Consider the following 22,426-nt stretch of genomic DNA (forward strand, 5'->3'; position numbering starts at 1 on the left):
CTTGCAGTATAACAAGAAATTATTTTTTGTAGCTGTTACTTTGCTGCCTTGTAATAGCTTTATTGCATTGTGAAATACGAAAGAGACAATCTGATTTGTCCTTCTTTTGTTTGATTATGTGGGAATACAAACAAATTACGCAATCAACACATAACTCATAAGTGGTGGGTAGGCCAGTCCGTGAAGCCACTCGTGGATAGCCTAGACAGTGAAGCCACAAGAACTTGGGATGATAGCAACTTTTTTGGCGTGATTACTGATATGTTTTGCTTTTCAGCTGCTGACACTTGTCACTGATCCTATAGGTGATAATAAGTTTGTGATACGACGTCAACAGTCTTTTTACTTACTCAGAATTTCGAATGAAAGGCTTGATGTGAACTTTTAACAAATTTTACTAAAACCTTCTTCTAAAGTGCTTTTAGCAGTTTGGGGCTGATATTGTGTAAGCCAAAGAGGGTCTATACAAGCGATCTTTATATTTCAAGCTATGAGCTTGGGCTCATATTTCCCGTCATTGCCATTGATATCATTCTCAGTTCGTAGAAAAATCAATTTAACTTAACTGCCGGTGAGCGTTTCTGAGTGATATGAGTGGCAAAAAGTTTTATCCTAATGTTCAAATGACACGATTTCGTCTCTTTTGGTACAATTTTAGTTGGAGAACTTGATAAAATTTAACTTCACGCCTGACAACGTTGGAATCAAAAAAGTGCAAATTTGAAACCCCCTAGGTAGGTCCCAAATTTTAAGAATATAGTGTTGCCATCATAAAAGAAAGAATGATCACAAAGCTATTGCTCAAGGAACATTCAAGCCAATATTTACACATAGTCCCAGGACTAGGGGTGTACAATGCCAAGGGTGCAAGAAAAAACACTGAACAGTTTTTTCCTAACAAAACTGGGTAGCCTAGATGTAATTTATTGTTGAAGTGCCAGGTGCACTTTACTGCTATGTTGCATAATCACAGAAAAGTGATTTTAAAATAGCATAGAAATTCTGTAGCCACTTATAAACTGTCAGATGTCTCTCAAGAATGACAGCTGAGAGCTTGGAATCACCTCTCTCTTGCATTACTTTTGACTTGTCACTCATCATTGCATTCTGTTTAGAGCTTCCACTATCCCTGAATTTTTTATAGGATTTTTCCATATATTTACATGTCTCTTAAAAAAATTGTTTGTGCCAAGGGTGTCCAAATGCTTGAGCATTGGGGCAGCCCTGGCACTGGCTCCAATGGCCAGCCTTGGGAATAATATCAATCATAATCCTTCCTAACAGATCCAAATGTCATACCTGGTAATGATATATTTCCATTTTTGGCAGTTTGTCAGGCTAAAGAGAGCCTGACAGCTAAGGACAATTTTATTACCAAAGACATATTAAAGATGATAGAAAATGATAAGTTCAAAAGACAGGATACAAATCACAATTTAATGGCAAACAAAAAATAGGCCTACCATGACAAAAATGGCAATTTGGAAAAAATATATAAGATATCAGTTGAATCTGTCCTAAGGAATCAGAGGAGTAATTAAAGGTTTCTGAAAAGACTATGCTGATAAGGATATTCTAAAAGGCCTGCAGAGCCAAGTAGAAATTGTTCAAGTGAAAAGATTTTATATATTTGATAGGCTCAAAATAGAAAGAACTCCAAGCCTATCAGTCCAGATTTTATTCTGAGTCTCATGTGTTTCCAGGAACTATTCGGGTTGCTGGGAAAAGAAGGGATATATTTCAATATCATATAACCTTTATTCAATGGTTGATGTGTCAAAGTTTGGTCACATAAAAAATTAATTTAGAGCAAATAACTCTAACTGTAGAGATATAGCTGAAACCATGTGTCTAAAAATTATCCCCTGAAAGGTGGTGACTTTGCAAAATCAAAGGAACAGTACCAATGCAAAAACAACTTAGGAAATCACACAACAAGTTGATCAAAATGTCCAGTTAATCCAGAAGACAAGATGATGTCCAACATAGCAGAATGACAACAAAAAGGAAACAAGCATACTTCTTCAACTTATATGCACAAGCACATACATCATATACATTAGCAGTGAGCAAAGAATTCCTCAGAAACAGTTCATCAAGTCAAATTAGTAATCATAATGCATTAGCACCATATATATTTATTCCTTTCATTTCAGCCTTGGCAATGATACCTGAAAAGTTTTAAATACAGGGCAGCAGAATAGATCAATAGTCACACTCACAATAATACACTTTAAAGACTCACAACAATGGTCAGGACAAATAATAATCTTAAGATTAAAACATGGAACTTGTAATCATTTCCTACAAACAAAAAAGAAGTCTTCCAAAATTATATTGGTGATGAAAATGGCAACATTTCTTTATACAGGAAACTTGGCTTCAGTATAAAAAATTTAAAACTGTATCCTTGCACAATACAATGAAGGACAGAAGTATCAGGAATGGTATATTCATTCAAAGGAATCTATGAATGACAAAAGAATAGAGGTAGTTGGGTGCACTGTATTCATAAAAGGTCAAAAATCTTGGTGTATAGTAAATATTTATAATCCTTCTGGGAATACTGACATTGGTACTGAATTACTTGCTTTATTCAGTAGTTAGTGACTATGTTTTTGTAAATTACCTGAATGGCCATAGCAGTCTATGGTGTTAATGCCCAATTAGAAACCAAGCTGGTACCAGTGTAGAAATCTACTCCTGGATAGCACATGTTGTTTGGTGACTCTCATAGGGTTGAGAAGTAGGCATAACTCCAAGAGGTTAGCAAATACTACCATTGGTATTCTGATTTATAACCTTAATATAGCAACTAAATCAAATATATTTGTTTTAGATGCTTCAGCTTTTTAAGTTACTTTAAATGTATCCTTATTGAAGTAGCTCAACATCTCACACCACAAAATAAAAAACACTGACTACCAAAATTTACTTTCAACAAAGCAAAATGAAATGAATACACAATGAAGTGTATACAAGCTGATATAAAAGAAATAGTAAGTCATGGTATAAACAGGAGTGACTGTATAAACATTTTCCAAAGTAAAATTCTTAAAGTTACAGACAGCCGAGTGCCAAACATTGATTGCAGAAACAAACTTAAATGGTCTAAATGGTGGAATGAAAGATGTGAGTGAGCAAAAAAAATTGTATGATCTTAAAAATAACTATTTTGATGTAAACTATCTTGAAAATCTTATAGAACTAAGAAAGCAAGAGCCAACTTTGGGCATGCTGTAATTGAAACAAAAGAAGAGTCATGGAAAATATTCCACATCAACAGCCAGAGTAACGAAGAGCCTTATGCCAGCCACTGCACCAGTCAAGTACTGAATTTATCCCCAGATTTATCAAAAATCTCTCTTAGAGTTGGGTAGAAACTTTATTATGAATTACTAATTATTCATGGCTCCATGATTTATTTCTGGAAATATAGAAAGAAGGCGTGGTTGTTATTTTGCTCAAGCATGGTAAGGATCTAACTGTAATGTTTCCTATTTTGTCTATTTCAATAGTTTATTGGAGACCCAAACACCTACAAACAAAAGTGACAATAAGCATAAGCAAGCAAAGCACTATAGCAAGCAAAGCACTATAGCAAGCAAAGCTGGGTGTAAACATAATTAAAATAAGCAAAACATTTCTTCTCCTTTCTTTTCAAAATTTATTTTCGTTTTGACTTCAAACGCTTGCCAGACTGATTTGGATGATTGATGCTGAGGTTCAGCCAGATGACTGGCTTCACAACAAGACCCAAGGTGGTGGTACAGGTGTGCAATGTGCTGGCAAATGGCTATGTGGTGCCACCTGCTGCAGTGGTGTCCTGTTCCACTTGCTGATTTGTGATAGTTAAAGGACTGCTGCCTGATTGGCTGTAAAAGACTGACATCACCAGTCAGAGTTCACAAGGGGTTTGGAAGTATGACTCTTGTGGTTGGGGTGGGTCAAGTAGGAGCTTGAACTTGCAGTAATGTGCTACTCCTGTTGCCTTCTGCAACAAGCTTTATTGAGGTTTGTTTATCTGGCAGAGATGCTTGAAGTGATTGCCCCATGGGTGGTATGGTGTCAGCAGCACCTATTTGTTGCCCATTGTATGTTGTTGATGAGGCAAATTCATATATATATATATTCCTCTTGTATTCTTATATTCCTCCTGTTTTGTCTGAAGGTGCCTCCACTTTCAAGGGAGAGCCTGTATGATTGAGGGGCTTTTTTGTAGTTTTGGTTGATGGTTGCTTTTTCCCATTTTGAGTCCTCAGAAAGTTTTACCCATACTTTCTGGTTTGGGTCAAGCATTGTTGCTGCCCTTGATCCTCAATCGTATGCAGTTTTCTGCTTCAGCTGAGATTTCCTCCTAGATTGCATAAATGTTGAGCTATCTACCAGTTTGGGGGTAGGGCTTGTGGTAGAACTGGTAATACTGAACACAGCTGTGTGCTCATCAACAGTTGAGCTGGTGAGTATGCTCTGTTGACTGGGATGTTCTGGAATTCTAGTAACATCATGTATGGGTCTGTCCTGCTATCCATTGCCTTTGCCATGATGTGCTTGGCTGTTTAGACAACCTTCTTGCTGAGGCCATTTGTCTGAGGGTGTTGTGGACTTGATGTGACCTTTTTAATGTTCCAGCTTGATGTAAATGTTTTGAATTCTTGTGATGAAAACTGTGGTCTGTTATTGGTTGCCATCTTTTCCAAGACACCATGACATGCAAACGCACCTTGAGTTCACTTATTACCTGTAATGAGGGGGTAAATGTCAACTTGTCAATCTCAAACCATTGGCTGTAGTAGTCTGTGGTGATAAGGTATTCTTGACCTCTAAATGTGAACAGATCTGCTCCAACATCCTGGAAAGGGTATGAAGGTATTTCCATGTTAATTAAGTGATATTTTTGTTGCCTGTTTTGAAACTTGAAGGAAAAGTTCCTCATAAAGGAACTTTATGAGGTTCAGTTTCTTACTTGTTTGTGTGCTTAGGATAGGTCCTTTATTTGTTTCTACAACATAGAAAACATGATTGTGGGGCACTGCTTTTTGTACTCTAGTATTAGATTAATGGTTCCAACAACCTTCATCTGTCCTCCACTATAATTTGTCAGAATGTCCTTAGTCTTGGTTGTTCATGGAGGGGTCCCCTTGAGATTGAGAAAATCTGCAGTAGGCAACACATTCACCTCTGTTCCTGTATTTATCTGGAACTTTATGTCAATGTTATACTGGGTAAGCCTTATTGCTATGAAGGGTTTCTCTGTAGCTTCTGCAGATAAACTGTCAATAGATTCAACGCACAATTCTTCTCCTTCATCATCTTCTGCAGTCTCTACTTCATGTAAGTTCTCGTTTCTGCATACTCACTTTATCTTCAAAAGATTTTGACCAGTGATAGTAACGCTATTAAAACAAGAATTATCAATACTGGTTGAATACTTACAACTATTCCAGCTAGAAAGGGGAATAAGCAGTATTGTATGGAATTTGCTCTTTCACTGTTATGAGAAAAAGATGCTAGATTGAACTCAACAATGGCATTGAATATTCTTATTATGATACAAATTCCCCCTTGGACATTGAAAACAGTATCATAAAGTACTGAATTTCCTGCTTTCAAAAATACACATGTACCTCAAAAATTTAAGAGATGTGCAGAATCGTTATACTAGTATTGTGTCCATGTGTTTACTGGTGGTTCAAAGGACCATCAGGGAATTGCTTGGCCTATTTAACTCCTAGTTTGCAAATAAGCAAACATTTTGGAACTAGGAATGTTACAATGTTAAAAAATGGCTATTGTATCAACATTTTGACTGACAAATTCAGACAATTTGAATTAGACTTATTATGAGTTTCTAAAATTCATATCCCAGGGGTAGGAAGCATGAAGTTAGGTGATATAGAATTTGTTTATTCAGGCAGGAAGGATGGGGTACATTTACTGGGAGTAGGGTTCATGATGAATAAGGAAGCTGCTAAGTCTTGTTTAGGCTGGGAAGGTATTAATAATAGAATACACATTGCTCACATTATGACTAAATAGTTCAGGATATCAGTTATAGTAGTATATGCCCATATAGAACTGACTGACAGATACAGTTACCAGAGCAAATAAACAGGGTCCCAGGTAGAAATATGATGTTTTTACTAGGAAATTTTAATGTCCAGGCTGGTAGAAATAGGGATAGATGGTATCCTAGCCTTGGTAAATTTGGTGTAGGAAAAGAAAACAGTAATGGCTGCAGACTTTTGCAATTTTGTAGGTTTAACAATCTAGTTATGACAAATACAGTGTTTGGTCATAAAATGGCCCATATGTTAACATGGTACTCACCTAATGGTGAGACAGCAAACCTTATTGATTATGTTATAGTAGACCAAAGACTGGCATGATCAATACATGATACAAGGGTATATAGGAGTGCTGTTATTGATGTTAAAAGTAAAGGTCACCATCTAGTAGTGTCTAGGGTTAATTTAAAGCTGAAACTTTGGAAGGGTAACTACCTCCCAGGAAGTTATGATGTTGGTAGACTCCAGGATGAGAATTCAAGGGAGACTTTCCAGGAACGGTTGAATACTAAACTTGACAGTTTAGAATTTGACAATGTGGAATATGGTTGGAATAATTTTAGAAAAACAATTTGTGATCTTGTTGATGGTGTCATAGGGAACAAAGTTAGGACTGGAGGTAGGAATGCTAGTGAAAAGCTTTATGTTTACTAGAGAGGATAAGGGGCTTGTACAAGAATTATCTGAGTAATTGATCATATGAAAGCAAAAAGATTATAAAGAAAGTAGAAAAAGCATTAAAATATGAACTAAAGAGGTTTGAAGCGGAGGCCATGGATAAAATTGCCAATGATCCGGAAGATGCAGATACATGGCACAATAATAAAATATTGTACTGGCATGCTAATAAATTGAGAAGGAGTAGACAATCTGGAGTTGTCCCAGTTAAAGATAGGATAAAGCCACAATTAGTAATAAGAAAAGAGTTAAAGAGAGGTGGGCTGAACATTTTGAGAATGTCTTGAACCTAGATAGAGTTGCAGGAAAAGATACAGAGGAAACGGAAGAAGTTTGTGATACCTTGGATGTGAAGGCAGATTTCTTTTGAGAGGAAGAATTAGCAACAGTACTAATAGGATAAAAAAAATAATAAGGCTCCTGGTGCTGATAGTGTGGTAAATGAGTTTCTTAAATATGGTGGCTCAGAGGTTGGAAATAAGTTACGGAAGATTATGAATATGATTCTTGAAAAAGGGGAATTAGCTAACGTGTAGGAAAACTTTAATTAAATCACATAATAAATAATTTTTAAGGTTAGTTACTCAAATATGGCTTTTTTTCTTCTAAAGGATTTGTATATTGTGATAAGCATTTGAGACTCTGCTGTAACCTTATTATGGGTTTTATTTTCATTCCATAGCTAAGGAAACAGATTTATGTTTTTCATCCAAATAAAAGTAAATGTCATTTTTCTGAACATACATTGCATATTTGTTTAGTAGAACATAGGAAATTTGTTCCATTATATAACTGAAATTTAATTGTTTAGGGAAACTTTTGAACATTAATCTGTGAATTTTTTACACTTATATAAAAAAATGTGATTTATCATTTTTTTGAGCATTTAAAGAAAACTTTTTTGTGGAATTTAGGGAATTTGAACCATTATATAAAAGAAGTTTAATTGTTTTTGGAAATTTTGAACAACATTTTATGCTAATTCAAAAATATAATATGGTCTTCTCTATCACTCCGAGTTTTTTCGCATCCTTTTATTTTCAGTTTTCCTTCTGTAGATTTTTTGCTATTTCAATAAAATTAGTACATGGTAACCAAAGATTAAGGAAAATTTAAAAATTGTAGTGTGGAACTCAGCATATGAAGTTCAAAGGAGACTCAGATATTTTAGTTCATACTATTGGCTGTAAACATCGTTATAGTTTCATTTTTCTTCTCAAGTAATGTCATGCATAGTAATTAGTATCAGTTACCTAATTTTTTAATTATATGGTACTTGAGAATGCATGGTATTCCATATCAAATAGTTCATGGTAATGAACTGTAGTAAGGAGCGAGCCGGCTCAATAGTAATCAAAACTCTAAAAAATTGAATTTTGATATCAATAGCTACATCAAAAGAATCGCATTTTAATGCTCATTTTAAATATATAAGTTTCATCAAGTTTAGTCTTACCCATCAAAAGTTACGAGCCTGAGAAAATTTGCCTTATTTAAGAAAATAGGGGGAAACACCCCCTAAAATTCGTAGAATCTTAACGAAAATGACACCATCAGATTCAGCGTATCAGAGAACCCAACTGTAGAAGTTTCAAGCTCCTATCTACAAAAATGTGGAATTTTGTATTTTTTGCCAGAAGACAAATCATGGGTGCGTGTTTATTTGTTTGTTTTTTTTTTGTTTTTTTCTTTTTTCTTTTTCCCAGGGGTCATCGTATCGATCAAGTGGTCCTAGAATGTCGCAAGAGGGCTCATTCCAACGGAAATGAAAAGTTCTAGTGTCCTTTTTAAGTGACCAAAAAAATTGGAGGGCATCTAGGCCCCCTCCCACGCTCATTTTTTTCCCGAAGTCAAGGGATCAAAATTTTGAGATAGCCATTTTGTTCAGCATGGCCGAAAACCATAATAACTATGTCTTTGGGGATGACGTACTCCCCCACAATCCCTAGGGGAGGGGCTGCAAGTTACAAACTTTAACCAGTGTTTACATATAGTAATGGTTATTGGGAAGTGTACAGACATTTTCAGGGGTATTTTATTTTGTTTGGGGGTGGGGCTAAGGGGAGGGGGCTATGTTGTAGGATCTTTCCTTGGAGGAATCTGTCATGGGGGAAGAAAAATTCAATGGAAAGGGAGCAGGATTTTTTAGCAATACTATAAGAAAACAATGAAAAATAAGCATGAAAACGTTTTTTCAAATGAAAGGAAGAAGTAGCATTGAAACTTAAAACAAACAGAGATTATTACGCATATGAGGGGTTCTAAAAATACTTTAGCATAAAGAACGAGGTATTTAGGAGGAGATAAATACCTCGCTCTTTATGCTAAAGTATTTTTAGTAATTTCAACTATTTATTCTACGGCTTTTCTGATTCAAGGGTCATTCTTAAAGAATTGGGACAAAACTTACGATTTAGTGTAAAAAGCGAGGTATTACCGAGGGTACAAACCCCCTCGTATACATAATAAAAATATAAGATTATGAAAGTTTGTTACGTAAGTTAATTCTTAAGTTACGTATATTTTTTACTAATAAAAACGTTCGTTAAAAATTAAAAGTTCTAGTTGCCTTTTTAAGTAACCGAAAAATTGGAGGGCAACTAGGCCTCCTTCTCCACCCCTTATTTCTCAAAATCGTCTGATCAAAACTAAGAGAAAGCCATTTAGCCAAAAAAAGAATTAATATACAAATTTCATTTTAATAATTTATGTGTGGAGAGCCAAATCCAAACATGCATTAATTCAAAAACGTTCAGAAATTAAATAAAAAAAACTAATTTTTTTAGCTGAAAGTAAGGAGCGACATTAAAACTTAAAACGAACAGAAATTATTCCGTATATGAAATGGGTTGTCCCCTCCGCAATCCCTCGCTCTTTACGCTAAAGTTTGACTCTTTACCACAATTCTACTTTTTAAAACAATTAAAAGCTCTAGCGTAAAGAGCGGGGGATTGCGGAGGGGACAACCCATTTCATATACGGAATAATTTCTGTTCGTTTTAAGTTTTAATGTCGCTCCTTACTTTCAGATAAAAAAATTAGGTTTTTTTATTTAATTATATTAGTGATGGTGAATTTTCCGTTTTGTCTTTTAGGTGCACCAAATGAAATTTTTATCTTGTTGAATTTTATTTTCAAATTAGTTGGAAGTAAGTCTCAAAATGATCACCTTTCAAATATTGACAACACTTGGAAGAAATAATAATTTACTTTTCAACATTGGAAGAATTCCACTTGTTTTATCATCTCGGAGCGCTTCAACAACGTTTGACCGTAGACTATTCAGAGTATTAGAAAAACGTTTGCACGATTGTGATGGAGCAACAAAAAGGAGAATTGACAATTTGATGTCCATGTGGACCAAATATGAAGAAGATGAAAAAGAACTTCAATCAATGGAAGGCAGGTGAATAATTCAAGCTTTTTATAGACTTCATTGGCTGTTCTAGTACATGAATGATTTGATAATGTAAATTACGAAAAGAACTTCGATTATTGCAAAAAAATAGTTTTTCGATATCTTGAAGGAGTGATGTTATCGCTTTTCTTGTTTCGGTTTTCACTCGTCCAAACTCAAATTCATTTATTTGTAGATCATCTCTGTTTTATCTATTTAGCTTTCAGGGTGTAATAATTTTACCTTAATGCCTTATTCTGCTGTCTTATTGCAAACGAGTTAAATTTAAGTAGTTTAGCATGTTTTGGCAAGAAGTACAGCTAAATTTAGCAAGATGTAGTAATTGTAATTTACATTTTGAGAAGAAATATGCTTGAAAAAACTTAATAATTATAGAAATACCAATGGAATAAGAGTGAAGCTGAAAACTACAATCAAACTAGCAAAGACTGATTGTTTAACGGGGTGGTAGCGAAAGGAAGGTTATCGGCAATAATTGATCACCTAAAAAAATAACATACATCATGATGCTCGGGATGACGTCATTATGTCATGCTGGTTTTTCACCGGGAGTCAGCATGGTTGAAAGAAGTTGAGACAATATTTGGAAGTTTCAGAGCTATTTCATGCATCATATAGATATGTGTATATGTATAGATATATGTGTATATGTATATGTCTATCATCATATAGATAGATTTATATATGTGTTTCAAACTACGTAAAAATTGCGAATATACAACATTCTTGGCTTTCCCATTGTCTGTCCATATACAAAGCCGTATGTATTATGGCATTGTGTTACCTTAGATTTGGTCGACCTTCTTTTCGTTCGAAATTTTACGCTTATTTTGGTTGATAATTTGGCTAAATTTGGCAACTACTATGGGATCGATTATGTATAGTCTCATACCATTGTTTAAGTGTATTTTAAATAACAAAATAGCAATCCTATTTAGAATATTATCATTTGGAAAATCTTTTCCGTAAATTTTTCATTTTAGATGATGTGGACTTTGCTGAATTAGTCACAGAGGAGAAGGATAAACTTTTCGAAAAGTTTCGGATACTGCACACAGAAGTATGTCATTTAATATATATATATATATATATATATATATATACTAGCTGTTGGGGTGGCGCTTCGTGCCACCCCAACAACTAGTTGGTGGGGGCGCTTCGCGCCCCCCCCCCCCAAGCCCCCCCGCGCGCGTAAGTCGTTACGCGCCATTGTAGTTGTGTCCCTATGTCCCACCTGTGAATATAGATAGATATAGATATATGTATATACTTGCTGTTGGGGTGGCGCTTCGCGCCACTCCAACACCTAGTTGGTGGAGCGCTTCGCGCCCCCCCAAGCCCCCCCGCGCGCGTAAGTCGTTACGCGCCATATTAGTTACGCGCCATATTAGTTACGCGCCATTGTAGTTGTGTCCCTGTGTCCCACCTCTGAATATAGATAGATTTATATATGTGTTTCAAACTACGTAAAAATTGCGAATATACAACATTCTTGGCTTTCCCATTGTCTGTCCATATACAAAGCCGTATGTACTAATAATGACGTCATATGCAAACGCTCTTTTTACAAACAAACAAACATGCATACACACAACTCGTGTTTATATAGATAGATAGATAGATAGATACAATACAAATTAACTACGTAAAACTTGTGAATATACAACAGTCTTCGCTGTCCCATTGTCTGTGCGTATAAATAGATTGTCAGGTTTACCGACCCTCAAAGATGCAACATACAATTGTACATTGGTAAAGCAATCTGTATTAAGATCTATACCGCATTTTTCTAGTGATTGCCCTTGAGCTTTGTTGATGGTGGTTGCAAATGCTAATCGAATTGGGAATTGCAATCTTTTAAATTGAAAAAGCAGATCCGTTGGAATCATGGGAATGCGAGGAATGAGAACAGCCTCACCCTCATAAGGCCCTGTCAAGATTGTGGCATCTATTAGGTTTTCCATTGTTTTTTTTTTTACGGCAAGTCGCGTGCCATTGCAAAGCTTTGGTGGGTTGATATTTCTTAAAAGTATTATTGGTACGCCTATTTTTAGTTGTAGCAGGTGTGGTGGACACCCTGAAGGATCTATGGAATTTAAAAATTCAGATGGATAATTAACCGCTTCATTTGGTTCCGAAATACAAATTAACTGCGTAAAACTTGCGAATATACAACATTCTTCGCTGTCCAATTCTCGCTGCATATAAATAGATTGTCAGGTTTACCGACCCTCGAACATGCAACGTACAATTGTCCATGGGAAAAACAATCAGTATTAAGATCAATACCACATTTTTCTAATGATTGACCTTGAGCTTTGTTAATGGTGATTGCAAATGCTAATCGAATTGGGAATTGCAATCTTTTAAATTGAAAAGGCAGATCTGTTAGAATCATGGGAATGCGAGGAAGGCTATTCCGGACGACGCAATTGCCAACGCTATATCATTTTTAGATCGAATTGATGCCAGAATCAGTTTTATCACAAACGTTTTATCAGTACCTCCTGGCGCATCCAAAAAGAAAATTTCTCCAACGTTGTTATCGATGACGAAGGTAAAATTGTTAATCTTCCAACGTTTGTGGTATTACCGTCATTTATAACTGCATCTCGCAAATGAATGTATTGTTCAGAGCGGAGCTTGGTCTGATTCAGGCGGATATATAGCAAACGTTCTGATTCAATTTTAGCATACATATCCACGACAAATTGGTGAAACAATTCACGGCATTTTAAAATATAATTTTCTTCATCCTGCCGAATCATTAGTCTATAGGAATAATAATGCATTGCACTGCATTTCTTATTCATTTCTTTGTTAGTGGCTGGATTCATCAATTTAATATTAAAGTGATAGCCGTCGGCTCCATCCCAAAAAATGATAGGATATTGTAGGGCATCGTAGCATCGATGAGTTTCAGCAATTCTTAACAACTGAGCGTTTCGTTTATGTAGAATAATATCTCGAGGTAAAAACTGATCACCGACCATAACGATTGCCACTTCGTCGATAGTCGGAGCATTGTATCTACGCACATGTTGGCCAGGAGGCGTTTTGTCAGCGGAAATAACAATTTTATGAGTATCAGTAGGCATCAAATCGATGGCTGTTTTGAACAGACGCACTAAATTATTATTTTTGTGGAAAAGATGTTGTAATTGGGAAACGATTGTCCTTTCAACGTTGGGAGAAATTTCGCAACGTGTATTCAATTCAGAATTTCTATCACTGATGAAAGTACAATTGTAAAAATTTATGATTCTCGCCTGAGGATGGTAGAAGGGACCCTGCTTTATGATAAATTTGCCCTTTTACTTTGAAAGTAGACATAAATTGATTTGGATTTTCGATTTGGGCTCCAAACGACGTCATTTGGAAACATGAGTTGTATTGTCTGATTTTTGACAAAAAACGCTTAGATTCTGACGTAGTTCCAGTAAGGAAAGTCTTCAATGGCTCTGGTGGTGCAGCCAATAGAGGAAGTTTAACTTTTCCTGAGGCGCAACACATTTCCATTGTTTCACCATTGAATTTCAAGGCCTTGCAATAGGGACAAATTTTAGACATTGTCCCGATTTGAACACATCTTCTCAAGCTATAATCATCGACTGGGTTGTACCTGAATGCCAGGCGATAACTTTCAGATTGCTCTGATTCCTCGGCACGCTTTCTTTTCTTACTTTCTCTATCAGCAGCAAGCCTGATTTCTTGCTGTTCTTGTAATTCCTCGGCACGCTTTCTTTTCTTACTTTCTCTATCAGCAGCAAGCCTGATTTCTTGCTGTTCTTGTGATTCCTCGGCACGCTTTCTTTTCTTACTTTCTCTATCAGCAGCAAGCCTGATTTCTTGCTGTTCTTGTAATTCCTCGGCACGCCTTCTTTTTTCGCATTCTCTTTTAGCAGCAAGTCTGCTTCTGCGTTGCTCTGGTAGTTCCTCGGCATGCTTTCTGTTCTTTCTTTCTCTATCAGCCTCAAGCCTGTTTCCCTTCTGGTCTTTTGATTCCTCGGCACGCCTTCTTTTTTCACTTTCTCTTTTAGCAGCAAGTCTGCTTCTGCTTTGCTCTGGTATTTCCTCGGCATGCTTTCTGTTCTTTCTTTCTCTAGCAGCCTCAAGCCTGTTTCCCTGCTGGTCTTTTGATTCCTCGGCACACCTTCTTTTTTTACTTTCTCTTGTAGCAGCAAGTCTGCTTTCGCGTTGCTCTGGTAGTTCCTCGGCACGCTTTCTTTTCTGACTTTCTCTATCAGCAGCAAGTTTTTTGGCATAGACTCTTTGAGCATCTTCATCAGTCATTGTAAACTTAAACATTAATAGATTTCTACGCGAACATATGTCTTATATAACTTGAATGACGTCACCTTCAAAGCAAAAATGACGGCAACTAATTTCATGACGTCAGCCGAAACATGACGTCACCTTATCCACAGATCCACAGACAGACAGACAACTTATTTTTTTATATATAGATAGATATATATATGTTTTTAACTACGTAAAACTTGGGAATATACAACATTCTTTGCTGTCCCATTGTCTGTGCATATAAATAGATTGTCAGGCGGTGTCCCAGTCTCTGATTTCTCTTTGAGTGTCCCGGGCGTCATTTATATTCCTTGTGTCCCGGTGTCCCGGTCTTCATTTATATCCCCCTGTGGCCCCCGGCGTCCCCGTTGTAGTTGTGTCATTTATATTCCCTGTGTCCCGGTCGTCATCCCGGTATACATTCGTTTTTGAATTGGTATATGATGAAATAAATTTTTAATTTTTTCCATTTTTTTCCTTTTAGTTTTTTTTTATTGGTTTTGACCTTTTTTTGGGTTTTTTAGTTTTTTTCTTTTTCTTTTTATTTTTTTTTGAAGTTTTTATCTTTTTAGTTTTTTTATTTTTATTTATATTTTTTTAGTTTTCTTTTTCTCCTTTATTTTTCAGTTTTTTCCTTTTTTTAGTTTTTTTTTTCGTTTTAGTTCTTTTAGTTTTTACCTTTTTTAGTTTTTTAGATGAAAATTTTTTTAGTTTTATTCCTTTTTTTCTTTTCAGTTTTTTATTGGTTTTTACCTTTTTTTTTTAGCTTTTTAGTTTTTTTTCGTTTTTTTTTATTTTTATTCTTAATTTTTTTTTATTAGTTTTTAGTTTTTTTGTAGTTTTTGCCTTTTTTAGTTTTTTCAGTTTTTTTTTTAGTTTTTAGATTTTTACCTTTTTTAGCCTAACCAGGATTTGAACCTGGGACCTTCATTCTCCGTTCTGACACCCTCTCTCACCGAGTGACTACTCCAGCATGTTCATTTTGGTGTTTTAAATGGTATATTATTAACCAAATTAATGTGTTTTACAATATACTAAGCATCGTCATAACAAAAATGACGACAACTAATTTCATGACGTCAGTCAACACAGAAATTAAGTTCTGAAATTAAGTCATGAAATTAGTTGCCGTCATTTTTGCTTTGATGGTGACGTCATTCAAGTTATATAAGACATATGTTCACGTAGAAATCTATTAATGTTTAAGTTTACAATGACTGATGAAGATGCTCAAAGAGTCTATGCCAAAAAACTTGCTGCTGATAGAGAAAGTCAGAAAAGAAAGCGTGCCGAGGAACTATCAGCAGCAAGTTTTTTGGCATAGACTCTTTGAGCATCTTCATCAGTCATTGTAAACTTAAACATTAATAGATTTCTACGTGAACATATGTCTTATATAACTTGAATGACGTCACCGTCAAACTATATATATAAAAATAAGTTGTCTGTGGATCTGTGGATCTGTGGATCAGGTTGACGTCATGACGTCAAAAACTACAAAAAAACTAAAAACTAATAAAAAAAATAAAAAAGCTAAAAAACTAAAAAAACTAAAAAACTAAAAAAACTAAAAACTAAAAAAAAAACTTAAAAAAAAGGAAAAAACTGAAAAATAGAAGAGAAAAAGAAAACTAATAAAATTAAGAATAAAAATTAAAAAAAATAAAAAAGATAAAAACTAAAAAAAGAAAAAGAAAACTGAAAAAAGAAAAAATGTAAAAAACTAAAAAATACTAAAAAGAAAAAACACTCAAAGAGAAATTACAGACCGGGACACTCAAAGAGAAATTACAGACTGGGATACCGGGACACAAATGACGACCGGGACACAGGGAATATATCTTCTATCTATCTATATATATAAAAATAAGTTGTCTGTCTGTCTGTGGATCTGTGGATCTGTGGATCAGGTTGACGTCATGACGTCAAAAACTACAAAAAAACTAAAAACTAATAAAAAAAATAAAAAAGCTAAAAAACTAAAAAAACTAAAAAACTAAAAAAACTAAAAACTTAAAAAAAAACTTAAAAAAAGGAAAAAACTGAAAAATAGAAGAGAAAAAGAAAACTAATAAAATTAAGAATAAAAATAAAAAAAATAAAAAAGATAAAAACTAAAAAAAAAGTAAGAAGAAAAAACGAAAAAAAATTAAAAAAGCTAAAAAAAAAAGGTAAAAACCAATTAAAAACTAAAAAGAAAAAAAGGAAAAACCGCGCAGTTAGATGAAGATCCACCTGGACAGCGAGAGTCAAAACATATCAAAACTGAAAATGATAGCGATGATGATTGGGTTTGGGATTTTGACTTGGATAAGGTCATCAATGCCTACCAGATTTTAGCTAAAAAAAACAAAGGTTCGGCGATATGTATTTCATAGTGAAGCTGAAAAATAAAAAAGAAAAAGAAAACTGAAAAAAGAAAAAATGTAAAAAACATGACGACAGGGACACAGGGAATATAAATGACGACCAGGACACGCTGAAAAATAAAAAGAAAACTGAAAAAAGAAAAAATGTAAAAAACTAAAAAATACTAAAAAGAAAAAACAATCAAAGAGAAATTACAGACCGGGACACTCAAAGAGAAATTACAGACTGGGATACCGGGACACAAATGACGACCGGGACACAGGGAATATAAATGACGACCAGGACACAGGTATTTAAGAATATCGTTCAAACACAAATTTTTAATTATAAAAAGACCGTTGAAAGAGAAATTTCTAATTTTAAAATGACTGAAGAACCTACAATGGCAACACCTGAGGAAGCTGCTCAAAACGAATGTATTCAAGCCGAAGTAGCTGAGTTGGTAAAGCGTTATGTTTCAGGTTCTAGGTCCGAGAGACTCCAGGTTTGAACCTTGGCTTTAGCATTAATACAAAAGAAGAAAAAAACTAAAAAAGGTAAAAACTACAAAAAAACTAAAAAGAAAATATATATATATTTATATTTTATATATATATTTTCTATATATTGTCTGTCTGTGTAACGATGACTCTGGTCAAACATTTTCAGATCAATTGCTGGCAATTGGAAACGAAAAGCTCCCAGTAGTGGGAAAGCCAAGAATGTTGTATATTCGCAATTTTTACGTAGTTTGAAACACATATATAAATCTATCTATATTCACAGGTGGGACACAGGGACACAACTACAATGGCGCGTAACTAATATGGCGCGTAACGACTTACGCGCGCGGGGGGGCTTGGGGGGGCGCGAAGCGCCCCACCAACTAGGTGTTGGGGTGGCGCGAAGCGCCACCCCAACAGCTAGTATATATATATATATATATATATATATATATATATATATATATATATATATATATATATATATATATATATATATATATATATATATATATATAAAATATATATATATATATATATATATATATATATATATATATATATATATATATATATATATATATATATATATATATATATATATATATATATATATATATTGATTTATGTTCACAATGATCATCTAATTCAACAATTTCCTTGTTTTTCTTCCATTTCTTTTTTTGATTGTGGCTTCACTAAGACAAAGACGGTTTTTCAGACTATCTATCAGGTTATGCCTATCCTCGAAGTTTAGCATAGCATCATAATCAGAAACATAATTTTGATATTCATCTTACTGAAAATTTTTTGAAATTCTCTTTAGAGTAATTTGATTGAATATGATTATTGAGGTCTATATTGCATCCATACCTACCAGGGTTACACAGTGTAGCGAAACCTATGAGTTCACTAAAATGAAGTTTTCTAGGTATTGTTCAAACTAAAGATTCAGATTAAAGCGACAAGCATTGCACTTAACGCTACTTTATTAATAAAAAAAAATAATACAAAACCACAATTAAAGATAATAAAGGACTAATTGTAAATGGTTGAGTCACCGTTGGTTGTTGACAGCAAGCCAATACTATTGATGACCCTCAAAGTAGTTTCGCTCGGGGCAAATTCCTTTGCTTGAAGAAATCCCTGGTCACTTCCTTATTAGTACATCTTTTGTGTAGAGAAATGTGCCAAAAACTCTGAAGATGGCCCCTTATAAGAAAATACTATAAGAACACATCAAAATACATGCAGTCGTGAATATTTGAGTCTAACAGCCTAATGTTTTTTAAGACGAGAATCTAATCCAATGAAAAAAAAAATGCATGATACTTTTTTAAGTTTAATCTGTTTCGTGTGTCAGTCAAGAAGTGCTTCGTTGAATGTCCTGTGTTAACCACTTAAACCTTAAACTTAGAATCCACATGAATTGAAACTAGTAAAAATATTTGTTAATTTTCTTTTCCTCTATTTACAATATGTACGGATATCACTGGACTTCTGTATAAGCACCGTTGGTTATTCCTGCTTTTTTCAGCTTCGGTTTGTAGACTATATGTTTTCATTTTATAGATACAATATCAGAACCGAACAACTACCAAGAAAAAATGTAAATGACTCTAAGGTCAGGGTTATGCTAACTTTATTGCCTGAGTTTGACCTACATCATTTTCTAGCTCTGGTCTCATTGAAGAAATAATCTATTTGTCTGTGGTAGGGGGAAACAAAACGTATTTTTCTGTTAATTATGAACCCTTTCTTTAAGTCAGATATTCAGAAAGCTGTGTAAATATTCGAAAAGGGGTTGGGATATAGGCTGCTCAGAAATGGCAGTTACTTGCTAAGATCCGGTTGTAGTTTGGTTTTTACTGCAAGTAACTACTGTTAAGCCAACCAACCAGTTGACTAACCAATTGTTAACCAAGTAAGTGAATTGGTTAGACTAGATTTTGCTAATATACCCAATCAAATCAAAATCTCTGAAGTTTTTGTAACAAAATCTTTTAAATAGAAGGAATATTTTGTATAAACCATTGTAAATAATATATTTAAATCACTGCGTCATCGGAGATGGATAAATTGACCAACAGGTTTCTAAGTTGGATATGAAATTTCCACATTAGATAGTTGTGATAGTTTTTTTACTTGATGACAGGCCCAAAGAGTATATGAAACTAGAAAGAGATTGAACTTAAGTTCGTTCCAGAGAAGCCCCCTCCCTCCCCAGTCAATTTCATCTAATATTAATAAAAAATTCAGAGGTTTCGTCATAGAAACCTAACTCTCTTATTAGTTTCCGGATCAGCCTCCTGCTTTAAGCAATCCATAATGGTGTTTTTTTTTCATTTTTAATTCAGTTATTTAAAAAGGATTGAGGGGCAAGTAAACCGAATAAAGTCCTTGTAATGGACAATCGAAGAATTTTGAAGCCAGAAAACAATGTTGGAAGTTCAGTGGTTTAAGATAGGAAGATGGGGATTCAAATCTACTAGCGCCACTGACAGTGTCGTGTCTGGGAACTTCATCAAAAGTACACAATTTCACAGGAAACTGGATATTTTGATGTAATAATGTGCGATTCTCTGGGATTAAAATTCAAATGTCTCTGTAAGTGATAATTAAACAGCATTTAATTGGTTCAAGAACAGTCTTAAGTTGAAATCCATTATGGATAATATTGGCCTTGGTTAGCTTGCGAAAATTTCTCGCGGTGGAATTCTGCTGTCTTTATTCTCTCCTACGTTTTAAAGTACCTGAAACGATAAGTCTAGGATGGCGTGTATCAATTTAAGATAGGTCAAATATAATGACAAAATCGCCAAGTGCTATACGGTGTCGGTGATTTTCTTTTTCAACACTAGTGCCAGTTTCCTTTCTTATGAGTTTCCATTAATCTTTACCTCTATATAGATACTAACTTTTTCTGTTTGGTGACCTTGTCTGGGGCTGTGGCTCCTAAAAGGAGCTAGTCTTAGAGTATATATTTAAGATCAACTGTTTAAGATAATTCAAACGTTGACCCAATTCAAATGTTTAAGTTAATTCATGCTTAGATTTCTGGAAATTCAGTCCTTTTGGACATTTTGGTAGTGTAGTTTTTTGTATTATCCGCTATATTTGAAATAAAAATTAAAGCCCTGTCCTGTATGGGTAATAGTCTACAGCTGCTGTATAAGTATGTTACTACCTAGGTTTAAATTGTTTACAATAAACTATTGCATCCAGTTAAACACCATTAACTAGTGTACAAGTAGCGAAATGTATTTACTGTATTATCACTTAACTTTGTAATGCTCTGTCTTCTTTAAAGGCTTTGGATGTCCTTGTTCCTGAAGATGTTGTAGAAAGAAGTGACACTATTCTAGAAGTAAGCGCTGGTGTGGGTGGACAAGAGGCTATGCTGTTTGCCGGAGAATTGTTTCATATGTATTCCTTATTTGCTGAGTCCAGACAATGGAAGTTCGAAGTTGCCTCATATGATGCAACTGAAATTGGTAATTAACAATTAAAACAGCTGATGTATTAAATAAAGGCTTATCTGCGAGATTGCGGGATCCATTTCCCTAAAAACCATGGTCAAAATTTTTAGTCTTTGTTAGAGAAGCGGGTCACAAAATAGTTTCAAAGGCATACAGGCTGAGACTGTCTTTTTTATCCTTTTTGCTCAAATTCTTTTTTTTTTAGCATATATACCTTTTTCTCAAAAGTTTCTGGAGAACGTCTGGACACTTTCTCGGGGGTCGAGTTTTCTCTTGTATCATCCTCTGCGCTGGGCTACATCATCTGCGCTGGGCTACATATGGCTATTCCCAATTCTGTCCTTTGTCTTGTGCTCTCATCGAGGTTAAGATTATCGAGAGACAAAACTGTGCAAAGCTTCTTAGTAAATTTGGTTATTCCCTTCCGTACTAGTGCTAATTACCATAATTTGTAATGCTTAGTAAAAAGTTTTACGGAATTATTTTTGGTGGGGAATAGTATAGTCTTGATCAGTATATTTTGTTTCTAGAAAACTAACAAAAGATCAGTGAGAAAACGTCCATATTTATCATTTTAATCAAGCTTTATGTGCTAAAAGAAAAAATTGTGACAGTAAAAGTTCCTTGTTTAAGAATGATTTTCCAGTGTTTGAGGACAATTCCTTGCCTGCATGCTTTCCAGAATGTATCTCTGCTGCTTTTTGTTTTTCAACAACGTTCTTCTGTAAAAAGTTGCTTTTTTGAATTTACACTGAGGATCCATGAAGGACTGAATTGATTTCTTTGCAGATCTTCTAGCTTTGTTGACGGTGTAATATTTTTAATTATTGCTTTCATTGAATATTTTGTTCATTTTTTTTTTACTTTTGGCTTTTTAAGGCAGCCACTGTTTTGCTTTGCTGTTTCTTTTTTCTCTTTTTTTAATTTCCGGTGCAATTTTTTGTACTTTATGGCATTTGCTGTTTTCTTTTGTGTGAGCATTGAGACATTAATCATTCAGTAGATTGTTAGACCTTATAATTGGCATAGATGTGCACGAGGGCTATCCAGAAAGTTACTTCTATCTTGGAATTAAAAATGAAAAGCAGAACTAAACGAAGTATTGTTAATAATTGACCGTTGATGGCCACACTATTTTACTAAGTTGGGGCTCGTTAATTTTTCTCCTTTAAATTTATTCACCGTAAAGATACAGTAACCATTCATTTATTTCTGCCGCCCTGAGAGTTGTACTACCTATTTAAGCCTGTCTATGGAATTGTGGAAATGTTTCCATCATTGTGAACAGTTGTGTCAGTTCACAAAAATTTAGGAGTGGAGGGTGGGGGCTGAAAAATTTCAATTCTGCTGAAGCACCTGAAGTGAACTCCTCCCCCCCCCCTACAGACACTCACGCCCTTCTTACGTTGTTGCTACACTCTTGAAGCTTATCAAGAAAATGTCTCTGTTCTTCAGTTCGCAAAAGTTTGATATAACATTGTTATAAATTAAATACAAGTTCAAGCGATTCTATTGAGCGTATGCTTAAACCAAGCGTACAAAATCCCTTTCTATTATTTATGGAACCAAGAAAACTCTTGTAATCTAAGCCCGTCGTGCATAGTATTTGCATGATTGACGATGATCTTC

The 22,426-nt window shown here is 34.7% G+C and overlaps 1 protein-coding gene across 5 annotated transcripts in view; it reads left to right on the forward strand.

Moving 5' to 3' along the window:
- The first annotated feature begins 655 nt into the window (after nucleotides 1-655).
- Nucleotides 656-22,426, forward strand: part of LOC136033040 (peptide chain release factor 1-like, mitochondrial) — a 105,882-nt gene continuing 84,111 nt past the window's right edge. For 3 of the 5 annotated variants that reach the window (XM_065713610.1, XM_065713606.1, XM_065713608.1), the window contains exons 1-4: nucleotides 656-734; nucleotides 9,842-10,148; nucleotides 11,148-11,224; nucleotides 20,629-20,812. In XM_065713610.1, coding sequence (XP_065569682.1) covers nucleotides 9,908-10,148; nucleotides 11,148-11,224; nucleotides 20,629-20,812 — 502 coding nt within the window. In that variant the 5' untranslated portion in view covers nucleotides 656-734; nucleotides 9,842-9,907. Of the gene's footprint in view, nucleotides 735-9,841; nucleotides 10,153-11,147; nucleotides 11,225-20,628; nucleotides 20,813-22,426 lie in introns of those variants that run through there. The other 2 variants (XM_065713607.1, XM_065713609.1) reach the window with 2 other exon arrangements.

This window comes from Artemia franciscana, chromosome 11 (assembly GCF_032884065.1).
Source record: "Artemia franciscana chromosome 11, ASM3288406v1, whole genome shotgun sequence".
Classification (NCBI taxonomy): Eukaryota; Metazoa; Arthropoda; class Branchiopoda; order Anostraca; family Artemiidae; genus Artemia; species Artemia franciscana.